Source organism: Oncorhynchus clarkii, chromosome 12 (genome assembly GCF_045791955.1).
Source record: "Oncorhynchus clarkii lewisi isolate Uvic-CL-2024 chromosome 12, UVic_Ocla_1.0, whole genome shotgun sequence".
NCBI lineage: Eukaryota > Metazoa > Chordata > Actinopteri > Salmoniformes > Salmonidae > Oncorhynchus > Oncorhynchus clarkii.
Window position 1 is genome coordinate 42,066,666 of NC_092158.1, and position 20,584 is coordinate 42,087,249.

Below are 20,584 nucleotides of genomic sequence, written 5' to 3' on the forward strand. Positions count from 1 at the left end.
CCCTGACCAAACAAAACATAGAAACAAACAACGCAAATAATGGTCAGACACTATGTGCTATGTAAATTATTTTTTGTATAGCAGTTCTCCAAAAGCAGTAATTTTGCCTAATAAACCAAACTCTTACCACATTCTGGATATTTTATATAATTCAGTTCATTATATATTTAGTTTCATTATGGTGGAAGCTGGAATATAAAATATACATTTTACTTCATGGCCTTTATTGCTGTGATTTTATAAATGTTTTCACAATTCTCATTTTGCCCTTTTTTCCAACTGCAAACAGCATTTGTGTATTTTAGGCTGGAGTAGCTAACAATATACTTTTAAGGATTCATGTTATCATTATTTCTTTGGAGATCTTTAATCCACCAAAGTGGGTGTGATGTCCTCCATTACCATGCACTGTTTGTGGATTCTCTAAAAGCTGTTTCTGTTACTGTACTTACAGATTCCAGAGCTGGAGAGGGAGCACCGAGAGCGGTCGACCATGCAGTCATTGGAGGAGTGGTGGCTGTGGTTGTCTTTGCCATGCTCTGTCTACTCATCATTTTGGGACGGTACTTTGCAAGACACAAAGGTGTGTGACAAACCCTTTTGTTTTCTATCTATAGAAGCACCTCTGTGGAATCACAAGGTTAAAAAGTACACAGACACACTATAATGTCATGTTTTTGTTTACTCAGTATCATACTAATATTGTCCTGGGCTTTCAAAAAATCCACTTCCCTCTCCCCCCTGAACACTGTTTTAGGAATTCTACCATACCGCCTGAGCCCAAACAGATTTTTTCTCTTTTATGGCAACTGTACTTTTGAAGGGGTGGTCTTTGGAGTGCAGCCCATGCTTTTGGTTTTGATTCTAAATTACTCCCTGCCCTTCTCCATTTGATCTGGGCTATCGCCTTCATTATCAGGCCCAACACTGTTGGGACGTGAATAATCCCTGTCAGAAATGAAGTTTGAAGTGGATTGCTCATTCCTACTCGTTCGGTGAACTTGGCAAGGTTAATTTGAAGTTGTGAGTCGAGCTGAAGCAGAATCTGTATATCCATGTGCGAATCTTGAATGCCAATCAAAGAATGCCAACAGAGAGGTTTTTAACCTTTATTTAACTAGGCAAGGATTAACAAAAAATGACAAAAAAAATATTTGTTTAATGGTTTACAGTGGCAAATAAATAATTGACCTACAAGAATTAAAAACTTAGCAGCTGATATATAACTTTTCCATTAGAGTTTGTGTTGGTGTGCCAACGGACATGATTATGAGTTTAAAATGATTATATTTTAATAATGTATTTTATGAGATCAAATATTCTACAATTAACCTCATGGTTTGTTTTGGTTCAATGATTTGCTTCTTAATGTCAAGGAAACTTGAGTAGGAATTCAGGAGCTTAGCAATGAAGTGTCCATTTTTATCATCCCCCCCTTCAGGTACCTACTTCACGCATGAAGCTAAAGGAGCCGACGATGCAGCAGATGCAGACACAGCCATTATCAACGCAGAGGGGGGCCACAACAACTCGGACGAGAAGAAGGAGTACTACATATAGAAATCACAGGGCCCCAATACTGTCTTCTGTGGAACACCACGCTGTCTTTGGGTTGGGGGGAGGGGGGGTTGCTTGGGGTTTGAGAATTGGTTGGATTAGGTTGGGTAGGTTGGTTTTAGGGGTGATTGCCCGGGATTGAACAATGTATTGTCCAGTCTCTGCAGCTGAGGAGGAAAGGTTTTGTGTGTATAAGGTGAAAATATGGGGAGGGGAGGTTTTTGGTAAGGGTGGGGGGTTCAGGGGTTGCCAGAAATCACTGTAGAAGAGAGCGTCACCATGCGACACCTCCCAAAACTGCTGGTACGAATTTTGTTTAGTTCAACCATTTGCAGAAAATTCTGTGCCTTGTTCTGAATTTATTTTCTATTCATTCTTTATTTCCCCCCCATCAACATGCCATGTTGCTCCCCACCCTCCCTCTTCCACTCTCTTCATTATCATTGTGCTGTTGGCTTTCCTATGAGGGTAAAATTACACAGCGGCTCTGTTCATCTCTCCCACTGTGTTCGCACACACGTCCTCTCCTGCATACCAAAAGCTCATAAGAACCCTATTTCCACTATACTGTGAGCAGGCCAGGTCTCAACCACCACCTTTCTTTTTTTCAAAACCTTTTGAAAGCTCCAAAACACATCCAACGCTTTACGTATCATATTCGAAAAATGAATATAAGGAAAATATTATTACCCATAAATAACATTGTGCCCCCTCCCCCCTCTTCAAAACACAAACACACAGAAATATAATCTAAAGGAAGACAGTAGAGGACAATTGGTCTCGAAAACTGTCCTTGTTTTCTTTGTATCGGGGCCAATTCCTCATCACCGTGGATCACTTGTATTCCTTCCTCTGTCTCTTCAATTTGTTTTTCAAATTAGATATGCCAGCGCATTTAAAAGATTGCCACAATTTGGAATAAGGAAAGTAGAAGGCACATTATTTCACCCTCGCTATGCTGAACTTAGAGGCATTTTCAATTCATTATTTTCACCTTTTATTCTCTGTACAATGATGTTTTTGTTCTGTTCCACTGAATGGAACCGCAATCCCCCGGCAGGCATTTATTTATTTTTTTGTGATGACATTTTTGGGTTTTACATCCTCTCTCATTCAGATTTTTGAATCTGACAAAAATAATTTGTTTTTAATGATTTCCTTGGTGTTGTACTCACCCTTTGTCTCTAAATCAAGATGCCTCAGTTTAGCCAAGCTGTAATATAGTTAGGGGGAAAAACAAACTATGTAACACGGATAGGATTCATTTCAATGCGAAATGACCGGAAGACATCTCCAAACTATAATGTTGATTATCAAAGATGAATATTCTCATTATAAGAGAGATATCAATCTAGGTTGTGAGGTACTTACTGCATTAATAAAGTGATACTACCTTCATCTTGGTATATACTGAACAGGTAAATCACACATTTAGTTGTATTTTTCCAGCTTTGTGTGTAAAATTAGAACTAGAGCTGTAAAAGGGGTATAGGATTTTGAAGGAGATGGTGAAAAATAGGGGATACATAGCTTCTGAGCAAAGAACATACAATCATTGTATCTAAGACATTTTTACAAGGGATATGATTTCAAGACAAGTTCAGTAGTTCCAACAATATACAAACTATGTCCAGCCAATAAATTTACACCAATGTATTATACATAAACACGTGCCAGGAAATATTTTTTACATCCTAGTGGAATTTCATGACAGAATCATTTTGTGGTTTTTATGATTATCACAAGCTGTTTGTTGTGAGTTTTGTCACTTCATACTGTACAACACTCCTGAATGGGTGATGACAGTTGAGGAGCGTGTGTGTCACTAGGAATTACCACTGGAGACGGCCTTATGCCACTACCATCACACTTCTAGCCTCTGGACTGTACATGGTCTTGTCATGATGCAACAATTTTCACTTGCCAAAACAGTCAGTCAACACCACATTGCATGTATGTGAGTGTGCACCATTTCTCTTTTCTTTCTTTGTGAATGACCTGCCTAAGCTTTAAGATGAGACCATGTTGAAAGGGCCAGTGGGGGAGAATTGGGGAATGCCAAAAGTCATTTTTTGTTATCTATTACTTTTCATTTAATTTCTACATCACCACAGTCAGCATTGCTGTTCAATGTAGTTACTGTCCTGCTGAGGTGGTTGATATGACAATGAGGTTGAAGAGGTGAAGTTGCTTTCATGTTTGATTTGACATATATTCCAAATATGATATCTTGGAAAAGGAGCTATCACTGATTTAACACTGTACCACGACGACAATGCTGTTTGTTTATCAGGACAGCGGTGGCTTCCTGACTCGTTTAAATGCTTCATTTTAGACTGTGACATCATATGAAACATTTTGGATTCCCTCTGTTGTTTAAACGGAACAAACAACAGAGAGAATGTTACCATCGTTTAGATTGAGGTTGTGTGACTTGTATTTAACATTGAGCATTATTTCGCTTCGGTAAAAAGTGTGGTGGCTTCCATTCAAAACTGGACCTAAAAAAGTATGTTCTTACCAAGTGAACACATCTATTCACTCTCTCTGTAGGTGGAGATTTTATTAAATGTACTCACCGCTGTGTGGACTGGGTCGATATATATGTTTGTTTATGCTTTTTAACCTTTTACTTATGTGTGTTGTGGTTTGGAATGGGGACCACTTTCAGAACCAATAGGAAACAGGAGTATATTGTGGAAAGTATGCATCTCGAGCATAGTTGACATGAAATAAATGTTAATTTGTATGAGCACCTACTTAACACCGGTGATATGAAGACTGAAATATAATTCAATGATGGACAACTATTTGGATGGATGTGAAAAGTCCAGAAAGGTATAGAATATGTTTTTTGTATTTTCTTTTTCCTAGGTGTTATCTGTTTTATTTTTCTCATGAAATGCCCCTTTGTGACTCAAGGTACTGTTAACTTGGTAGTCTGACCGTGTTATTTTATCAAATTACTTTTTACATTCTTTTGTTAATTCCTGTCTCAGGCGGTGGTGGAAAAAGTACCCAATTGTCATACTTTAGTAAAATCAAAGATACCATATTAGAAAATGACTCAAGTAAAAGTGAAAGTCATCCAGTAATATACTACTTGAGTAAAAGTCTAAAAGTATTTGGTTTTAACTATATTAAGAATCAAAAGTAAAAGTATAAATAATTTCAAATTCCTTAAATTAAGTAAACCAGGCGGAACAATTTTCTTGTTTTTTTTGTTTGCTGATAGCCAGGGGCATACTCCAACACATAATTTACAAACAAAGCATTTGTGTTTAGTAAGTCCGTCAGATCAGAGGCAGTAGAGATGCCAGGGATGTTCTCTTGATAAGTGCGTGAATTGGACCATCTTCCTGTCCTGCTAAGCATTCAAAATGTAACTAGTACTTTTGGGTGTCAGAGAAAATGTATGGAGTAAAAAGTACATGCTTTTCTTTAGGAATTTAGGGAAGTAAAAATATAAATAACAAAGTAAATGATAGATACCCAAAAAACGACTTGGTAGTACTTTAAAGTATTTTTACTAAAGTACTTTACACCACTGGTCTCAGGTTCATGTGCATTGAATGGTGTGATTGCATCTCAGGTAGAATGCAAAGTCTAGGCCCCACCACAAATTGATTAAAAAAAACGCTAATGATTTTAGATCAAGAGACAACTGGTGTTTTTTTTTGGGTGTTTTTTTGCATTTAAGCTGTACATGTTTTATGTATTTTCTTAAATATCCAGTGAACTGTATAATATGTGTTTAAGTATGACTTTGAATAGACATAGTTCATAATGTATCAGTTTGTTAAAATGACACAGGAACAGAATACACTCAGCTGTGGCTGTGCAACTATCAATTTAAACACGTCTCTCATGTTTGGTTTTCCTCCCAGGACGTTTGGTTGTTTATCAATTCATTGTCTTCATTGATTATTTTTTGTCTTTCTGCTGTAGGTCTACTTGGGCAATGTTAATGTGTATTAATGAAGAAAAAAGATATTCACATTCCCATACACATTTTGTATTGGTTCATTAATAGACATTTTTACAAAAAAAAAATGAGTTCTTGTCTTAATAAAAAAGAAAATATATTAATGTTCAAAGTAACCGGTGTGTGTGTTGTTTTTCATTCTTCCTTATTTTATTTTTATTTTTCATGCATGAAGAGACATGTATAAAGAGACATAAAATGTGATGCTTAACATTGAATGCATGGCCTCAGGTTTTTCGAGCCATTACACAGTCCATTAAGCACATTTTGTGGTTTGAGGAGCATATCAAGAGCAAGCTCTGTCTCCAAACTACGGGGCTGATTCAGATTTAGGAAATGTATGCATTTTCTATGCACTTCTCAGTAGTTGGTATTCAGAATTACCTTATGCAGGCACATACAGTTAAAGTCGGAAGTTTACATAAACTTAGGTTGGAGTCATTAAAACTCGTTTTTCAAACACTCCACAAATGTCTTGTTAACAAACTATAGTTTTGGCAAGTCGGTTAGGACATCTACTTTGTGCATGACACAAGTAATTTTTCCAACAATTGTTTAAAGACAGATTATTTCACTTATAATTCACTGTATCACAATTCCAGTGGGTCAGAAGTTTACATACACTAAGTTGACTGTGCCTTTAAACAGCTTGAAAAATTCCAGAAAATTATGTCATGGCTTTAGAAGCTTCTGATAGGCTAATTGACATCATTTGAGTCAATTGGGGGTGTACCTGTGGAGGTATTTCAAGGCCTACCTTCAAACTCAGTGCCTAGTTGCTTGACATCATGGGAAAATCAAAAGAAATCAGCCAAGACATCTGAAAAAAATTGTCAGCCTCCACAAGTCTGGTTCATCCTTGGGAGCGATTTCCACATGCCTGAAGGTACCATGTTCATCTGTACAAAAAATAGTACGCAAGTATAAACACTATCATACCGCTCAGGAAGGAGACGCGTTCTGTCTCCTAGAGGTGAACGTACTTTGGTGCAAAAAGTGAAAATCAATCTCAGAACAACAGCAAAGGACTTTGTGAAGATGCTGGAGGAAACAGGTACAAAAGTATCTATATCCACAGTAAAACAAGTCCTATATTGACATAACCTGAAAGGCCGCTCAGCAAGGAAGAAGCCACTGCTCCAAAACCGCCATAAAAAAGCCAGACTACAGTTTGCAACTGCACATGGGGACAAAGATCGTACGTTTTGGAGAAATGTCCTGTGTTCTGATGAAACAAAAATAGAACTGTTTGGCCATAATGACCACCTTTTTCCACCATTGGAGGAAAAAGGGGGACGCTTTCAAACCGAAGAACACCATCCCAACTGTGAAGCACGAGGGTGACAGCATCATGTTGTGCGGGTGCTTTGCTGCAGGAGGGACTGGTGCACTTCACAAAATAGATGGCATCATGACGTAGGAAAATTATGTGGATATATTGAAGCAACATCTCAAGACATCAGTCAGGAAGTTAAAGCTTGGTAGCAAATGGGTCTTCCAAATGGACAATGACCCCAAGCATACTTCCAAAGTTGTGGCAAAATGGCTTAAGGACAACAAAGTCAAGGTATTGGATTGGCCATCACAAAGCCCTGACCTCAATCCCATAGAAAATTTGTGGGCAGACTGAAAAAGAGAGGTGAGAGAGGCCTGTAATTTTCATCATAGGTACACTTCAACCTGTTTGAACTTGTTATCAGTATAAAAGACACCTGTCCACAACCTCAAACAGTCACACTCCAAACTCCACTATGGCCAAGACCAAAGAGCTGTCAAAGGACACCAGAAACAAAATTGTAGACCTGCACAAGGCTGGGCAGACTGAATCTGCAATAGGTAAGCAGCTTGGTTTGAAGAAATCAACTGTAGGAGAAATTATTAGGAAATGGAAGACATACAAGACCACTGATAATCTCCCTCGATCTGGGGCTCCACGCAAGATCTCACCCCGTGGGGTCAAAATGATCACAAGAACGGTGAGCAAAAATCCCAGAACCACACAGGGGGACCTAGTGAATGACCTGCAGAGAGCTCGGACCAAAGTAACAAAGCCTACCATCAGTAACACACTACGCCGCCAGGGACTCAAATCCTGCAGTGCCAGATGTGTCCCCCTGCTTAAGCCAGTACATGTCCAGGCCCGTCTGAAGTTTGCTAGAGAGCATTTGGATGTTCCAGAAGAAGATTGGGAGAATGTCCTATGGTCAGATGAAACCAAAATATAACTTTTTGGTAAAAACTCAACTCGTCGTGTTTGGAGGACAAAGAATGCTGAGTTGCATCCAAAGAACACCATACCTACTGTGAAGCATGGGGGTGGAAACATCATGCTTTGGGGCTGTTTTTCTGCAAAGTGACCAGGACGACTGATCCGTGTAAAGGAAAGAATGAATGGGGCCATGTATCATGAGATTTTGAGTGAAAACCTCCTTCCATCAGCAAGGGCATTGAAGATGAAACGTGGCTGGGTCTTTCAGCATGCCAATGATCCTAAACACACCGCCCGGGCAACAAAGGAGTGGCTTCGTAAGAAGCATTTCAAGGTCCTTGAGTGGCCTAGCCAGTCTCCAGATCTCAACCCCATAGAAAATCTTTGGAGGGAGTTGAAAGTCCGTGTTGCCCAGCAACAGCTCCAAAACATCACTGCTCTAGAGGAGATCTGCATGGAGGAATGGGCCAAAATACCAGCAACAGTGTGTGAAAACCTTGTGAAGACTTACAGAAAACGTTTGACCTCTGTCATTGCCAACAAAGGGTATATAACAAAGTATTGAGATAAACTTTTGTTATTGACCAAATACTTATTTTCCACCATAATTTGCAAATAAATTCATAAAAAATCCTACAATGTGATTTTCTGGATTCTTCTTTCTCATTATGTCTGTCATAGTTGAAGTGTACCTATGATGAAAATTACAGGCCTCTCTCATCTTTTTAAGTGGGAGAACTTGCACAATTGGTGGCTGACTAAATACTTTTTTGCCCCACTGTATGAGTCTCCAGCTTCAGTGATTTTTGCAGTTCGTTCCAGTCATTGGCAGCAGAAAGCAGAAACCAAAGTAGGAATTGGCTTTGGGGGTGACCAGTGAGATATACCTGCTGGAGCGTGTACAACGAGTGGGTGCTGCTATGGTGACCAGTGAGCTGAGATAAGGCGGCGTTTTACCTAACAGCGACTTGTAGATAACCTGTAGCCAGTGGGTTTGTCGAAGAGTATGAAGCGAGGGCCAACCAACGAGAGCGTACAGGTCGCAGTGGTGGGTAGTGTATGGGACTTTGGTGACAAAACGAATGGCACTGTGATAGACTGCATCCAATTTGTTGAGTAGAGTGTTGGAGGCTATTTTATAGATGACATCGCCAAAGTCGAGGATCGGTAGGATGGTCAGTTTTACAAGGGTATGTTTGGCAGCATGAGTGAAGGATGCTTGGTTGCGATATAGGAAGCCGATTCTAAATTTAATTTTGGATTGGAGATGCTTAATGTGAGTCTGGAAGGAGAATTTACAGTCTAGACAGACACATAGGTATTTGTAGTTGTCCACGTATTCTAAGTCAGAGCCGTCCAGAGTAGTGATGCTGGACAGGCGGGCAGGTGCGTGCAGTGATCGATTGAAAAGCATGCATTTAGTTTTACTTGCATTTAAGAGCAGTTGGAGGCCACAAAATGAGAGTTGTATGGCATTGAAGCTTGTCTGGAGGTTAGTTAACACAGTGTCCAAAGAGGGGCCAGAAGTATACAGAATGGTGTCGTCTGCGTAGAGGTGGATCAGAGAATAACCAGCAGCAAGAGCGACATCATTGATGTATACAGAGAAGAAGAGTCGGCCCAAGAATTTAATCCTGTGGCACCCCCATAGAGACTGCCAGAGGTTCGGACAACAGGCCCTCCGATTTGACACACTGAACTCTATCAGAGAAGTAGTTGGTTGGTAAACCAGGCGAGGCAATCATTTGAGAAACCAAGGCTGTCGAGTCTGCCAATAAGAATGTGGTGATTGACAGAGTCGAAAGCCTTGGCCAGGTCGATGAATACGGCTGCACAGGAATGTCTCTTATCGATGGCGGTTATGATGTTGTTTAGTACCTTGAGCGTGGCTGAGGTGCACCCATGACCAGCTCTGAAACCAGATTGCATAGCGGAGAAGGTAAGGTGGGATTCGAAATGGTCGGTAATCTGTTTGTTAACTTGGCTTTCGAAGACCTTAGAAAGACAGAGTAGGATAGATATAGGTCTGTAGCAGTTTGAGTCTAGAGTGTCACCCCCTTTGAAGAGGGGGATGACCGAGGCAGCTTTCCAATATTTGGGAATCTCAGACGATATGAAAGAGAGGTTGAACAGGCTAGTAATAGGGGTTGCAGCAATTTTGGCAGATAATTTTAGAAAGAGAGGGTCCAGATTGTCTAGCCCGGCTGATTTGTAGGGGTCCAGATTTTGCAGCTCTTTCAGAACATCAGCTATCTGGATTTTGGTGAAGGAGAAATGGTGGGGGCTTTGGAGGGTGCTGGGCAGTTGACCGGGGTAGGGGTAGCCAGGTGGACAGCATGGCCAGCCGTAGAGAAATGCTTATTGAAATTCTCAATTATAGTATTTATCGGTGGTAACAGTGTTTCCTAGCCTCAGAGCAGTGGGCAGCTGGGAGGAGGTGCTCTTCTTCTCCATGGACTTTACAATGTCCCAGAACTTTTTTGAGTTTGTACTACAGGATGCAAATTTCTGCTTGATAAGGCTGCCTGCGGATATTTGTTCCTAACTTCCCTGAAAAGTTGCATATCATGGGGTCTATTTGATGCTAATGCAGAACGCCACAGGATGTTTTTGTGCTGGTCAAGGGCAGACAGGTCTGGAGTGAACCAGGGAGTATATCTATTCCTAGTTTTTTTAATTGAATGGGGCATGCTTATTTAAGATGGTGAGGAAGGAACTTTTAAAGAATAACCAGGGATCCTCTACTGACAGGATGAGGTCAATGTCATTCCAGGATACCAGGTCGATTAGAAAGGCCTGCTCGCAGAAGTGTTTTAGGGAGCGTTTGACAGTTTGACAGTGATGAGGGGTGGTCGTGAGTATGTTTATATCCACAGTAATCATACGATATTTAACTGATTATGGCAGTAGGCAGATTATGGAATAGTCATGTTAACACCTTACTCTGCTTATTTTAATTGCCGTAAGGTCAAAATCAAAGTAAGCATACGTCGATTAAAACACCTGGTTTTCTGAGCAATCTTTCACATTTTTAGGACATGTCAAATCAAATCAAATCAAATTGTATTTGTCACATCCGAATACAACAGGTATTACAGTGAAATGCTTACTTACAAGCCCTTTATAAGCCCTTTACCAATAATGCAGTTTTAAGAAAATAAAAAAGTAAAAAGTATGAGATAATAAAGACCAGCTGTAAATAACAATAGCGGGGCTATATACAGGGGGGTACCGGTACAGAGTCAATGTGCAAATGTAGGTAGAGTTATTAAAGTGACTATGCATAGAAAATAACAGATAGTAGCAGCAGCGTAGAAGGGGGGGAAAGTCTGTTCAAAGAGGCTTGGGGAAGAAGCTGTTTAGAAGCCTCTTGGACCAAGACTTGGCGCTCCGGTACCCCTTGTCATGTGGTAGCAGAGAGAACAGTCTATGACTAGGGTGGCTGGTGTCCTTCCACTGACACCGCCTGGTATATAGGACCTGGATGGCAGGAAGCTTGGCCCCTGTGATGTACTGAGCTGTATGCACTACCCTCTGTAGTGCCTTGTGTTCAGAAGCCAAGCAGTTGCCATACCAGGCAGTGATGCAACCAGCTGTCAAACCTTTTGAGGATCTGAGGACCCATGCCAAATCTTTTCAGTCTCCTGAGGGGGAATAGGTTTTGTCATGCCCTCTTCACGACTGTCTTGCTGTGCTTGGTCCATGTTAGTTTGTTGGTGATGTGGACGCTAAAGAACTTGAAGCTCTCAAAGATGTGAGTAAAACCTATCTAACTCACATCGGCAGCGGAGAGCATGAACACACAGTCGTCCAGAACAGCTGATGCTCTCATGCATGTTTCAGTGTTCCTTGCCTCGAAGTAAGCATAGAAGTTCTTTAGCTTGTCTGGTAGGCTCGTGTCACTGGGCAGCTCTCGGCTGTGCTTCCCTTTGTAGTCTGTAATAGTTTATAAGCTCTGCCACATCCGACTTGCGTCGGAGCCGGTGTAGTACGATTTGATCTTAGTCCTGTATTGACGCTTTGCCTGTTTGATGGTTCGTCGGTGGGCATAGCGGGATTTCTTATAAGCTTCTGGGTTAGAGTCCCGCTCCTTGAAAGCGGCAGCTCTACCCTTTAGCTCAGTGCAAATGTTGCCTGTAATCCATGGCTTCTGGTTGGGGTATGTACGTACAGTCACTGTGGGGATGTGGTGTACTCCTCATCGGTAGAATCCCAGAACATATTCCAGTCTGTGCTATCAAAACAGTCCTGTAGTTTAGCATCTGCTTCATCTGACAACTGTTTTACAGACCGAGTCACTGGTGCTTCCTGCTTTAATTGTTGCTTGTACGCAGGAATCAGGAGGATAGAATTACAGTCAGATTTGCCAAATGGTGGGCAATGGAGAGCTTTGTATGCATCTCTGTGTGTGGAGTAAAGGTGGTCTAGAATTGTTTTCCCTCTGGTTGCACATTTAACATGCTGATGGAAATGAGGTAAAACTGATTTAAGTTTCCCTGGATTAATGTCCCCGGCCACTAGGAGCGTCGCCTCTGGATGAGCATTTTCCTGTTTGATTATGGAGGTATACAGCTCATTGAGTGCAGTTTTAGTGCCAGCATCAGTCTGTGGTGGTATGTAGACAGCTACAAAAAAATACAGAGCAAAACTCTCTAGGTAGTTAGTGTGGTCTACAGCTTATCATGAGATACTCTACCTCAGGCGAGCAAAACCTTGAGACTTCCTTAGATATCGTGCACCAGCTGTTGTTTTCATATATGCAAGGTCCCCGCCCATGTCTTACCAGAGGCTGCTGTTCTATCCTGCTGATCGAGTGTATAACCTGTATGTTCGTAATGTCGTCATTCAGCTACGACTCGGTGAAACATAAGATATTACACGCTTTCAGTTCGTCCCATTTATTTTCCAGCGATTGAACGTTAGCTAGCAGGATGGAAGGCAAAGGCAGATTAGCCACTCATCACCTGATCCTCACAAGGCATCCTGTTCTTTTTCCACGGAATCTCAGTTTCCTCTTTTCGGTCATAAGAGACTGTAGCTGCAACATTATGTTCAAAACAAGTTACGAACAACGCAAAAAAACAAAAAACATAGCATGGTTGGTTGCAGTTACACTGCATAATTACTGCAGTAAAAAAACGTAGTATTTAGACGCAGTATTTGCAGCTTCCTGCAGTTATACTGCACTCTAACTACCGTTATACTGCAGTGTACTGCAATTATACGGCACTCTGACTCTTCTTTCATAAGTTTGGAAAAACTTAACATTTGCATCTTAGAAGTGGTTTTCACATACACACTTTATATGTCTGAACTATGCTTCCTAAAAATAACATGGTCGCTGTGGTACGTTTATTTTGATTGCCGATTTTCTGCATTTATTAGAGTGCCATCCAACCTGGTCTCAGAGCATTTCATATTATTCTGTATGTAAATCCGAGACACTCCATTTAGTATGATACATTACGTTTCATGTGGTATGTATTAATTTGTGGATGTCCATCCTCCACTTCGTCTGATATGTTGCGAAAATCTTTGTAATTGTTGCATGTTCGGTTTATATTTTTGTTCAGTATGTGTATTAAAGTCAAGCTACGGGCAGGGAGCCGGATATCTGTCATTCCCTCCTGACACACAGAAAAGCAGAACCAAAAGCAGGTGGTGGGCAAAAACACTAGCAATATTGCACTGCAATTATGTTTGCTGGACTGGTCAACGTACATTAGGTAGGAGAATTTGTTAATATTTGGTAGCATGCTGCACACTGATCAGCTGAGATAAAGACTGACTAGAGTTTCCTGACGGAATCTTGCTTTGAGCTGCTCACTCGTGGGGCATTTAAGCCCTGAACACCATCTGACAGGCAACCCTGAGAGGCAGCACTGTCTCCCAGGCTACGTGACGCCCCCAAGACCAGAGCCAATCACAGGCAAGGAACATCGAGCAATTGAGACACATTCAAACAGAGGCAGAAAGCTGCAGCCTAGAGGAAAGAAGGTAATAGGGTTAGCATCTTCCATAATAAAGGCAACTTTATACTGACATATCACTGATATTATATCAGACTGATTGTTGTAGATGAGCAATATTTTTTTCTTCGTTAGCTAGCTTGCTATCCGGGATGGCAGCAAGCTAATTTGGCTAGCTAGTCTTGTGCGCTAGCTAGCTAGTAAGCTAGGTTGTCTTGTTAGCTAGCTAGTTATCTGTGTTGGTTGTTAGCTTTCATACCTGATATGTGTAGAATTATAAGGGACACTTCATGTTTTGTGGGTAAGCCTCAGAGCTTGATCAGATTCAGGATGCTCCTGTGTAGGCTGTTTTATGAGCAATGCTCCTTGCAGGCATATTAGCAGTCAAAGTACCTTATAGGCTGATGCATATGATCCATTTGGTGTGCACTATTCCTGCCAGGCTGATCATATTCAATAGTAGCCTCAGATGCTCAGGATGCTGCCATTCATGGTTCCATGTTGACTCAATTAACCCCTTCCCTCCTCTCTGCCAGCTCCCTGTGCCACTCCAGACTAGCCAGGTCTCTAGGCAGCATGCATGTGCTGGCCAGTGACAGAGAGACAGTGTGCTGTGAGCCATAGAGACATTGCCAACAACACAGTCAACGCTGGCATCACAGACAGCACAAGCAACCTGTCCAACCTAAACTTGCTGCAGGCCCCTCAGAAGGCACACCCACCTATAGCCCCACTTCAATGCTCAATGCTGTGCATGCAACAATGGCGTTTAATAAAATAACATTTAGTCATTTAGCACACTCCAATGGATCAGCATGGTGGAAATAACTATTTACATCCCATAAACTAAAATTGGCATACCTTGTTGGTCAAATCCAGGTAGTGACTCCTGGTTTAAGTAAAATGTATTGTTTTGGTACCTAATGAACATGACCCATGACAATCATGATTCCACTATGTATAAGGCAAAGCTTATAGATCAAATAGATTGGGATCAGTTTCACTTTCCGAAATCAGAGTTCCCCTTCTCCATTCACCAGGGCATGCTGAGAATAGTGTCAACATCTTCAGTTCACAACAGCAATCAAAACAATCAATCCATAATACATGAATTGCTTCACTCATATAGTTTTCAACATACTAAACTCAAATCAATCCTTCAGTTTTAAAAATCATTCAGTTTCCACATCATAATCAAACCCCAATTAATTATCAAACCCAAATGTAGAGTGATATTGCTCAGTGATTCACATTGGTCCTATCACTCAAAGGCAAAACCCCTAAATTGAACACACACCGACAGGTTGTTGGCAGGTTGTACAGTGGCAAGAAAAGATGTGAACCCTGTAGAATTACCTGGATTTCTGCGTAAATTGGTCATCAAATGTGATCTGATTCTTCATCTAAGTCACAACAATAGACAAACATAGTGTGCTTAAACTAATAACACACAAATTATATAATTTTTCTTGACTTCATTGAATGCATCATGTAAACATTCACAGTGAAGGTTGGAAAAAGTATGTGAACCCCTAGGCTAATGACTTCTCCAAAACCTAATTGGAGTCAGCTTACCTTGAGTCCAATCAATGAGACAAGATTGGAGATGTTTGTTAGAGCAGCCTTGCCCTATAAAAAACACTCACAAAATGTGAATTTGAAGAAAATACGCCTTCTGGAGTGTCCCAGTCAGAGTCCTGACCTCAACCCGATTGAGATACTGTGGCATGACCTCAGAGCAGTTCACACCAGACATCGCAAGAACATTGCTGAACTGAAACAGTTTTGTAAAGAGGAATGGTCCAAAATTCCTCCTGGTTGTTGTGCAGGTCTGATCCAGAACTACAGAAAACATTTGGTTGAGGTTATTGCTGCCAAAGGAGGGTCAACCAGTTATTAAATCCAAGGGTACACATACTTTTTTCACCCTGCACTGTGACTGTTTACATGGTGTGTTAAATAAAGACATGAAAACATAATTGTTTGTGTGCTATTAGTTTATGCAGATTGTGTTTATCTATTGTTGTGACCTAGATTAAGTTCAGATCACATACTTTTTCTTGCCACTGTACATTTATATTAACATACACTATAGTTATCCTATAATTCTAGTATTAACTTTCTTATCACGATTATATTTACAGATCAGTATCTTCTTCATTGTCTTCAGATAGCTTTACAGTTCAAAGTGGATGGCCCATGATAATGTCCCAATTTCAATGTCTCACCTGAGCCACCACCACCTTTCCCACCCATTATGTCTTGTCCATTCTTCAGCCAGTATATCAGAAACATAAGAGAAGTTTGGAACAGATCTCTCCCCATGCTCACTCCACGTGGACTCTTGTAACACTCCTGTGAGAAAATACATGAGAGAAAAGCAGTTGATAGCTTAGATCGGATGCTGTACACTGGTTGCCGGCTCGGACTCAGGTCCCTCGGTAGAAGTGGTGCAGACAGGGCCGTATTGAACGCCTTTGTTGCTTTTCTTCAGCCTGTTAGAGGGGGTTTTGAGGTACCCACACTGTTCGTGTCCAATTATCTCTTCCATGCATTAAGACACCGACTGACGTCACTTTTCACGATAACCTCAAGAGAGGACAGATCAGAACAGAGTTGTTGAGCGTGTTATCAGTTTAATGCCACCTGACTCAGCTCTCCGTATTCGTCCTGAGGAGCGTGCTATCAGTCTGGTAACATCTGGGCGGGCTCCACGCACTAGGTCTCCAGTACGCCTTCCCAGCCCTGTACGTCCTGTACCAGCTCTCCAAACTCTCCTTGAGGAGCGTGTCAGTGGTCCGGTACCATTTGTGCCGGCTCTACGCACCAGGTCTCCAGTACGCCTCCACAGCCCAGTACGTCCTGTGCCAGCTCCTCGCACTCACCGTGCGAAGTGTGTCATCGTTCCGGTACAATTGATGCCGGCTATACATACCAGGTCTCCAGTGCGCCTCCACAGCCCAGTACGTCCTGTGCCAGCTCCACGCACTGGGCCTCCAGTACGCCTGCCCAGTCCGGTGCATCCTGTGTCTCCTCATCGCACTCGCCCTGAAGTGCGTGTCCCCAGTGAGGTACGCCAGTGCCTGCTCCACGCGGTCGCCCTGAAGTGCATGTCACCAGTCCAGTTCCACTTGTACCGGCTCCGCGGATCAGGCCTCCGGTGCGCCTCTCCAGTCCGGTGTGTCCTGCGCCAGCTCCACGAACTCGCCCTGAAGTGTGTGTCACCAGACCGGTGCCACCTGTACCGGCTCCACGCACTAGGCCTCCAGTGCGTATTATTCTGCGCCAATGCCCAGTCCAGATACGGCGTACAGTCCCGCTCCATGGCAGGAGCCTTCCTTGACACCGATGTCCAGTCCAGGCACAGTGTTCAGCCCAGGTCCATGGCTGGATCTGCGGGATGAGTGGGTACTTCGCCTCGCACCAGAGCCACCCCCGACACTAATCACCCCCCCCCCCCCCCCCTACCCTAGCCATTGTTTCTAGATGGTGTAGTAGGTCAGGGCATGACTAGGGGGTGATCTAGTATGTATATATGTCTATGTTGTGTTCTAGTTTCTTTTTCTATGTTGGCGTTTTGTATGATTCCCAATTAGAGGCAGCTGGTAATCGTTGTCTCTAATTGGGGATCATATTTAAGTAGTTATTTTTTCCACCTGTGTTTGTGGGATCTTGTTTATGTTTAGTTGCCTGCACTTACGTGCACTTCACGTTTCATTCATTCTTTATTGTTTTGTGCGTTTCTATTAATAAACATGTGTAAACCATATCACGCTGCACCTTGGTCCGATAATTCTTACGACGAACGTGACAGCCCTATAACCCATTGGGAGAAATCCCAACAATCCAGCAGACCTAATCTGGTGAGATTTGTATCAAAACAGAACAGAGCACAAACAACACCCTCCTTCACATATCACTCAATACACTCCTACTTATCACTCAAGATGTGTAAACTTCAATCCAAAACCTCAGAGGACTGTTACCTCGCCCATTTTGACACATGACTCCCAATGTGAGTAATGCGTAATTTTTTAAAACAAAAAAATCTAATTAGAATCACTACACTTAATAACACTTAATAACTGAAGAAAAAGATTTGTTTGTACCCATACGGTCATAGTAAAATAAACTTAAGACAGCCTACCCTTAGTCAAAGGTAATGCCCTCTCCTTCTTCCCATTGGTCCAAATTACAAATATGGCTAAGAACTATAAACTTCATCATAATTATCAATATTACAAATTACCTTCAAATCAGTATTACAATTGACCTTAAATTCATTATCCAAATGGATTTCCAGTGAGAGTGATCAAACCACACTGGAAAGTCAGGAGAGGTCAGAGGTCATACAAACCCTTCAAATAAGTGTTTCTTATATATATATGTTTCCAGTACATGTCTTATCAAAATAATTCACGTGTTCAATTAAAACATAGAAAATGTGTGCCCCTTTAAGATATCTTGGCATGAAGACAAATGGAAACTCACTAAACCCAAATGAAATAGAACACTCACAATAAATCAAACAGTATTTTAAAAACACCAACACATAGTCATAACAAGTGTGTTGTGTGTGTGTGTGTGTGGGGGTATTTGCAAACAATTTCATTAGGATTCACTATACTAATATCATAATCAGTAACCTAAAGGTTAATGATAATGATAAGTCCATTGTACTCCCTCAAATCATTAATCATTTGTTTTAATGTACCCCAACGTTTATGTACGCTTAATATAGCATGTGCTACCCTTAGACTCAGCTAAATGTTTCTCGCAACTGAGTCACTCCCATTTTATATTATATGACTGGTCTCGCTTCTCCATAACCATATAACATTATCCTGGTATTGTTTCGAAATATAATACTTTTATTTTCTGTCGCAAATGTAGTCAATTTCTCAGCGTAAGGAATCAGTGATATTTGATCCCAGGCATCTATGGAAAAGTTGTTTGAGATGTGGTCTCCTACATCTCCATTAACATACATACTGTAGGGGATTTTCAATAGTCATAGAAGGAAGAATCCTACTCAAAACACATCAGATAATAGTGTTTCAACACCTAAAATAAACAATAAACAAACCCGTAACCTATTTCCAGTGATCTAATAATTTCAACCTGTTGCATTAATTTAGTAAAAATATAAACCTGTTATTTAACAAACCTAGAACCTTCAAAATGTTAGTGCTGTCTCATCAGCTTAATAGTCAAACTAGCTGTTGCCCACTCTTAGCTATGATGTGGGCGTGCCCCAAGGGTCAATACTGTTCAGCCTGTACATTAACGATCTGCCATCTGTCTGTACTGGGTCTGAAGTTCAAATGTATGCAGATGATACAGTGATATATGTGCATGCAAAGAGCAAACAACAAGCTGCACAATAACTCACACTAATGGTTCAGGTTGCAAAGTGGCTCAGTGACTCATGTTTGCATCTCAATGTGAAAAAAGCAGCCTAATGTTCTACACAAAGAGGACAACTGATGCCACTGAGCCAGGTGTCTATGTGTCAGGGGAGAAGCTCCAGGTGGTATCCGATTTTGAGTACCTTGGCATCATACTTGATTCCAAACTCTCATTTAAAAAACAGGTGAAAAAGGTAACTCAAATAAACCAAATTCAACCTAGCTAATTACTGATTTATTACGAAATTGTTTGACTACAGAGGTAGAAAAACTGTACTTCAAATCTATGATACTTCCCCACTTACATACTGCTTGACTAGTTGGGCCCGAGCTTGTACAATATTAAAGCTCATTCAGAATGTCTACAAACAGGCTCTCAATGTGCTTGATAGGAAGCCCAATAGCCATCATCACTGTTACATCCTCAGAAAGTATGAGCTCCTGATTTGAAAAAAATATTGTGCAATACATCGCTGCATGTCTTGTAATCAAGGTCCTAAATGGCCTGGCTCCCCCTCCACTCAGTACTTTTGTTAAACAGAAAACCCAAACCTATGGCAGCAGATCCACAAGGTATGCCATAAGAGGGGACTGTATAGTTAGTTCCCTTAAGGAAAAGCAACTTCGGTCAATCTACTTTCTCTGTGAGAGCTTCCCATGTCTGGAATACCCTGCCATCAGACACACACAACTGTACCACCTATCAAATCTCCACAAAAAACATGAAGACATGGCTAAAGGCCAATCAGACTTGTGAACATAATCCCTAGCTGTGTATTGTCACTTTCCATGTTGTTTGTAGCTTGTGAGGTGTTGAAGCACTTTGTTGCTTTTATGTATTTTGTCTTGTTGCTTTTTGTGCTACTGCTCTGTGATTGTCTGTATTGTTATTGTAATTGTTTTTAATAACCTGCCCAGGGATTGCTTTTTCTGAAACGTTGATTAATGTGCATTGTCCCTGTAAACATAAAAATAAACTCAAACTGCAATCCACTTTAATGACCGGACACTGCTCCACGTAATGGAAACGGATTATATCGTTAGAATACCTTAACTTCCTGGTCAAATTCACTGGTGTTACCTAAACTATAAAACCCGAAACAGTAATCAGAAATGATCAAATAACGTTTCCGATTAAACATGTCAGACCTCTACTGCAAATGCTCCACTACATCCCTTACAGCCCGATATAGCCCAGTGAGCACTACTCGTTTTCACCAGCAGACTAAAACATGGAAACTCTTCTATTCTTACCAGTAGGAAAAATATATATAACCTATTCCCAAAAACATTCTGCGGTTACCTCTATTGTAAAGTTAAAAACAAACTTGACAACTGTCTCATCTATTTCGGCTTCCCACTAAAGAAATGTCCTAGACTTTAAAAGTAACATGTAATGCACCAAATTTTTTATTTTTCGGAATAACAGAGACGTTTCCTGCCCACAACTTCAGTT

General features: G+C 41.2%; 1 protein-coding gene across 5 annotated transcripts in view; it reads left to right on the plus strand.

The window, feature by feature from the left end:
- The window catches only part of LOC139423208 (cell adhesion molecule 1-like), a 434,909-nt gene extending 429,251 nt beyond the window's left edge, over nucleotides 1-5,658 (plus strand). For all 5 annotated transcript variants that reach the window (XM_071174957.1, XM_071174958.1, XM_071174959.1 and 2 more), the window contains 2 exons: nucleotides 455-583; nucleotides 1,442-5,658. In XM_071174957.1, coding sequence (XP_071031058.1) covers nucleotides 455-583; nucleotides 1,442-1,560 — 248 coding nt within the window. In that variant the 3' untranslated portion in view covers nucleotides 1,561-5,658. The remainder of the gene's footprint in view (nucleotides 1-454; nucleotides 584-1,441) is intronic.
- Nucleotides 5,659-20,584: the final 14,926 nt, after the last annotated feature.